Raw genomic sequence first — 5,704 nt, 5'->3', positions numbered from 1 at the left:
CGCCTGGCCCGACGCGGGGCGCGACGGCACCCTCCCCGCAGTCGCGCTCGCGAGGCCCGCGACGGGGCTGCCCGAGCCGGACGCGTCCTCGCGCGCCCAAGGACGCCCGGGGCCCTCCTGCTCCTGCATCTCGACGTGCATGCGGTACGCGTGTTCGCGCTCGCGCTCACGCTCGTACTCGCGCTGGCGATCCATCTCGCGCTCGTGCTCGCGCTGCAGCTCCCAGTCCCGCGCGCCCGGCTCGCGGTTGATGTTCGCGCCGGGCCCCACGCGCTGGTGGTTGTGCACGCGCCCTGCGCTGCGGTCTGAGCCGCGCGTGCTCGCAGGCGAGTGGCTCGGCGGCGACGCGGGTGCGGGTAGGTTGGGCGCGGGGATTTGCACGCGCGGGTGGGGCGGGGCGTGGGCCTGCGGGTGGGCCAACTCGTGTAGGTCGTGCCGCCGCGCGCGGTCGTGCGCAGGGCCCTCGCCGGGCATGCTAGGGCTGCGGCTGTGGCCTGCGTGTACGATGGGGAGTGACTCGACTCGGGCGGGTGCTCCTGGGATGGGATCGAGATCTGGACGGGCAGAATTGGAGCGTGAATGATGATGGGAGGAACCACCGACTGCGTGTGGATGGGAATGGGGGTGGACGTGTGGTTGGTGCTGTACGTACGGGATACCATGGTGCTCAGTAATCGTAGACATATCTGGGGGTCCTTCTGCCGGCTGGGACTGGATGACAGGTATCATGGGCGGCAGGGGTGGCAGCTGGCGATTCGGATCGTAGCCAGGCCCAGAGTCGTGGCGAAAACCATAGACGAGAGGCAGTCCATGCGGTGGAGGCTGCGGAGGGGCGGCCGGAGCAGCCCCAGGTCGCAGGGTTGGCGGGGGCGGGAGATCTTCGATTGCGACGATTCTGCCATCGGGGCCGTAGACCAGTCGGGCATCTGGATGACTCCTTATGTATTCAGCCAAGAGGGGATCGTTTGGGTCGACTATGCGAGCATGGTCGGGGGGTACAGGGGGCTGCTGATGGAAGATGGGGTCCTGGTCGGGAGGCAGGTCTTGTACATGGCGACCGGGTGTGGGAGGCACAGCAGCAAGTCGCTCGTACAGGATGCTGGGAGGGGGACGAGGGTGAATGTGAGTCACGTTGAGACGCTCACACACTCACGCTCGCTCAAGATTCATCCGACGGATATTTTTCTTGGCCAGGAGGAGTTTGAAGTACAACCTGTCATTGTCCTGGGGGGGGGAGGGGCAGGTGATGAAATGCAGCGCAGAGCGGTGTTGCGTGCGACTGACCGTTTCGATTTCCTTGACCTTCTTCTTGAGCTCCTTGTATTTTGCCTGATACTTGACGTCCTCGACGCCGGCAGTGATGCCTGCGACGTAGTTTTTGCTCTTTTGCTTTTGTACGAACTGGGGGTTTGCCGCGAGGGCGGGGGGGTGGTAGAGAGAGGCGGTGGCCATGTAAGAGTGGGAGGGGCCGGGGGACGGCTGGCGCGACATGGTGGCGGCAGGAGGGGGGCGATGCGGACATTTCGAGCTTAGCTGTCATGTTTGGCCGGCGTTGAGTCCGCTTCCAGTCAGCTTCCCATTTCGAGACGCCGCCGGCTGTTTGCGGCCGTCCGGAGGCTGCCCAGCCGCAATTCCTGCTGTCCTCCACTACTTGGATATCACGAATATCTGACAACTCCTATCAGGATAAACAGCGTTGGCAGAGAATTTCATGTCGCCTCGCTGGGCCGCGGTGCCCACGCCTACTTCCGCCGCGGTAAAATACGTATCAGACGGCGCGCCCTTCCTAATCGGGCAGGTGTTTGCCACAGCCACGTGCCCACGTCAGGGCCGGTGGTTTGCACCCAGGCTGCACGCGCATTCATTTCCACCTTCACAGCTGCCATCGCCGCAGCCATTTCTATCTGTTGCTGTCTGCATTATCGACCATCTGGGTCGCATCTGAATATCTCGCGAGTGAGTGCTCTTCCATCTCTGTCCCCCCGCAAAATGGAAGCGCTGACATCACGTCGCTGGCAGTGTCTGCACCCTACCGACAGTACGTCTATTGTCCAGCGAACGCGGTGTGCCACGCGTCGTGTTCATTCCTGGGCCTCACGTCTGCAGGGACATGCCCCCGCCCGGGGGGTTCGACGCCATCAAGTACAAGCGCAATCTGCCGCTGCGGGGGCCCAGTGGGCTCGTCATCCTCGGCGGCGTGACGGCGGTGTGCGCGTACGGATTCTATCGGGTCGGAAAGGGGAATGTGGAGAAGAGGTGCGTGGAAAAAACGATTGTTCTCTCGCGGAAGGGGGGAGGTCAGGCGGATGTAAAACGTGTGCTCAGTCGCCCCCGCCCGCCGTAGAACGTGGCTGGGTTTGGATCCGGGCACACGATACCGATGAGATGGCTTATCGTGGGGAGCGCCCGGATATGGCGGCATGGGGGACGCGGAGGGCAGGATGCTGACGTGTGTGTGTGTGTGTTACAGAGAGCTCCAGAGAGAGAAGGTGTGGTCCCGGCTGCACCTGGTGCCGCTGCTGCTGGCGGAGGGGGACCGGGATGCGTACCGACGGCAACAGGCTGCGCTTGCGAGGGAGAAGGAGATCATGAAGGACGTGCCAGGCTGGGAGGTCAGTGGCTCCACTCGTGTTGCGCTGCGCGAAGCGGGGCGAAAGCTGATGGTTATCGTGATTCTTCTGGCTTGTGCGGCTGCCCCTGTGCGCGATGTCGGGGGGTGGGATAGGCGGGCAAAAGTGTCTACAGCAACCCAAGGTACCGGCCAGCGGAGTCGATTGTGGTTCTGTGATGATCGTGCTTTGCCTGTACGCGCTTCGAGAGGAATGGTATCAGCCGAGAGAGGGCAGCTTCCATTGAAAAAGACATATCAGAGCCAGAGTCTGCGTGAAAATCGACGAGTGCGAGCGAGTGCATACACAGCCGGCCTGCCTGTCCGCCGGGCGCGCGCGCCGAGGGGACAATGCGCAGGCGAGCCGGTGCCCCGGGGCGGGGATGCCATACGGGGGAGAGGGGCCGGCCGGGGGGTGGCGCAGGAGCGGTGCGTGGCCGGGGCAGGACGTGTGTGTGTGTGTGTGATCTTCAAGTTGTTTCTTCGACCCTATAATTGGACACCCCAATCGGGCAGGCTACGCAGGCCAAACTCTCCAGCCCGCTGATTGAATTCGACCGAGTCAGAAGAGGGACCGCAATCAGCCATGCCTGCCTTTCCAAGACCGCTCGCCCTCGTCGCCATCCCTTTTAAATCCTCCGCCCGCCCCCGTTCCTCCGCTGCCCCCCCTCGCCCCATTCCTCCGTCGCTCCCTCTCGCCCGCACCTTCATGTCCGTCCTGAGACGCGACTACGACCCCGACCACGACCCCGTCGCCATCGCCCTCGCCGCCCAGGACATGTCCATCCGCGACCCGTCCCCCGTCTTCGCGTTCGACGACCCCATGTCTGACAACATGATCTTCGACTTTGACGACATGCGTCCTCTCGAGGCAAAGTCGCCCTTCTCCTGGGACGCCGTCCCCGGCTACACCATGTCCTCCATCCCCTTTCCCGGCTCCCCGGACTCCACCTCCTCCCAGCTCGATCTTGCCCACTCCTATTTGCCTCCGCCCCCGGTCGATCGCCCATTTGCTTCCGCCCATCTCGACTTTGCCTCTCCCGCCCCCGACTTCACCGATTCTGCCCTCTACGCGTCCTGGCTCACCGACCCCGACCCCGCGTCCTACCACCCGTCCTCCATCCCCATCCCCATCCCAAGCAACCAGTCCTTCTCTCCCCCGCCCCAGTCTCCCTATGCTGCGTACAGCGACAGCTCCTCTGTCTTCCCCGACGTCACCACCTTCTCTCCCCTCTCTGCTTACGCCGCCCTCCAGCCTCTCCCGCGGTCGTATACCCCCGAGGATGACGCGGTCATGTCCGAGGCCCTGCGTTGCACAGCCCAAGCCCCCATGTCGCCCCCCGACTCGTCCTTCAAACCCGCATGGGCCATGCAGCTCTGGGATTCTCCCGACGCGCAGCAGCAGAACGTCGCCCTGCCCCTTCCACCACCGGTCCCCTTCCCACCCCTGTCCGAGGACGCTTACGCAACACAGCGACAGCGTGTCTCATCCCGCAGAGGCATCACGCCCATCTCACAGATCTTCCAGTCCTCCAGTGCCCCCTCCCTCTCGCACGCCCGTCCGCCGCCGCTCGCACGCGCATACAGCCGGCGGTCCGAGTCCATCAGCGAGCACGACGACGCGACCATTCGCAAGAAGAAGCGCGCAGACGTGGAGGACGAGGAGACCCATGCCGTGGAAAAGCTGCCGGACACCCGTGAGTCCTGTCACCATAGCCTGATCTCCCCTGCAGTAGTACTCAATGTGGGACGCCACGACCGTCTAGCGCCACTAAAGTCGACCCTCCGGCCCCCTAAGCTCGCCCCGTCGGCTTGGCAGCTCTATTTCACAGACTGGATCGCGCGCCACCAGGCGTCCAGTCAGAAGAAGCTCAACGTCGCGCAGGCCGCCAAGGAAGCGGGCCAGGAGTACGCGAAGCTCTCTGCTGACCAGAAAGAGGTATGATGCTCCTCGCTCGTGATTGTGTCCGCGCGCTCATCCGCATTCGCCATCTGATAAACAGCCCTACAAACGCCGCTCTCAGGCTGCCAAAGAGCTGCGCGAGCGCGAACTCGCTGCGTATATGCGGACGCTGACGCCGGAAGATATCAAACGCGAGAACGCATTCCGGACCGCACAGCGCCGCGCAGGCAAATCACGCAAGGGCAATATCAAGGACCCCAACGCGCCGAAGAAGCCGCTCTCTGCTTATTTCATGTTCCTCCAGCGTATTCGGTCGGATCCTGAATTAGTCAAGGAGGTGTTCGGAGATGAGTCTGAGACGACCAAGCAGAGCGTGCTTGCCGCAGGCAAATGGCGCTCTATGACCGATGAGGAACGCAAGGTGCGTACTAACGAAGCTGATTTGTCATCCCTGCTGACGCGCGTGTCGGAACAGCCCTTCCTCGCACAAGCCGAGCAGGAGAAGTTGGAGTACGAATCGGCGCGGAAGCTGTACGAAGAGGGCACGACGGGCTACGGGACGAGCATAAATTTCAGCATCCTTCCCAGCAACCCCATCAATTCGATGCCGTTCCCGAGATTGCGGCCGCTGAAACGAGAGGCGATGAGCTCTGAGAGCGAGAGCGATGGTTTTACGACTGACGATGGGTCCGATCTCCCGAATCGTTCATGAGCGCGACGAGATGACGCATTTCGTTTCATTTATATACCTTGTCTTCTTGCACGTAAGCACCCTTTCTTATACTTCTCTTCTCTTGCTGGTGGGGGTGTGCGCGCCCCACGGGGGCCGTGCCGCTATACCTTCTTGGTGGGTAGGACTCTAGAGTATGCGTTTTCGTTTACTATGCCTTTTCTTTCTTTCCCCCTTTGCTTGCACTACATTATGACTTTCATTTTGGACGGACACATGCAATGTATCATTGTATACGGGCACTCCACTCCTATGCTGTATTGCTAGTCTCTCTGCTTCAACTGTCGCATAGTTAACGACCTTCTTACGACGTTATATATACGTGGATATGTTCTAATCTGATAGCGGCAAGCGAGCGACCATCAGCTGATGTGGAGCACCCTCCTCGTCGAACTCGTCGCCCTGAGAGAAACACAGCGGATAAGATCAGTCGGCGGATAATCGACGTGCGCGCAGAAGGCAA

At 61.9% G+C, this 5,704-nt stretch overlaps 1 protein-coding gene across 1 annotated transcript; it reads left to right on the top strand.

Annotated features, from left to right (window-relative positions):
• Window positions 1–2,110: 2,110 nt before the first annotated feature.
• Window positions 2,111–5,223, top strand: FIBRA_08488 (uncharacterized protein; the record flags this gene model as incomplete). Its single annotated transcript, XM_012330133.1, has 6 exons — window positions 2,111–2,256; window positions 2,471–2,754; window positions 3,175–4,305; window positions 4,375–4,547; window positions 4,612–4,932; window positions 4,987–5,223. 6 exons carry the CDS (start codon window positions 2,111–2,113, stop codon window positions 5,221–5,223), a joined length of 2,292 nt encoding a protein of 763 aa, XP_012185523.1.
• Between the last annotated feature and the right edge of the window lie 481 nt (window positions 5,224–5,704).

Source organism: Fibroporia radiculosa (assembly GCF_000313525.1).
Source record: "Fibroporia radiculosa TFFH 294 genomic supercontigs, scaffold593, whole genome shotgun sequence".
NCBI classification, from domain to species: Eukaryota; Fungi; Basidiomycota; class Agaricomycetes; order Polyporales; family Fibroporiaceae; genus Fibroporia; species Fibroporia radiculosa.
This window is presented reverse-complemented; position numbering and strand designations above follow the sequence as displayed.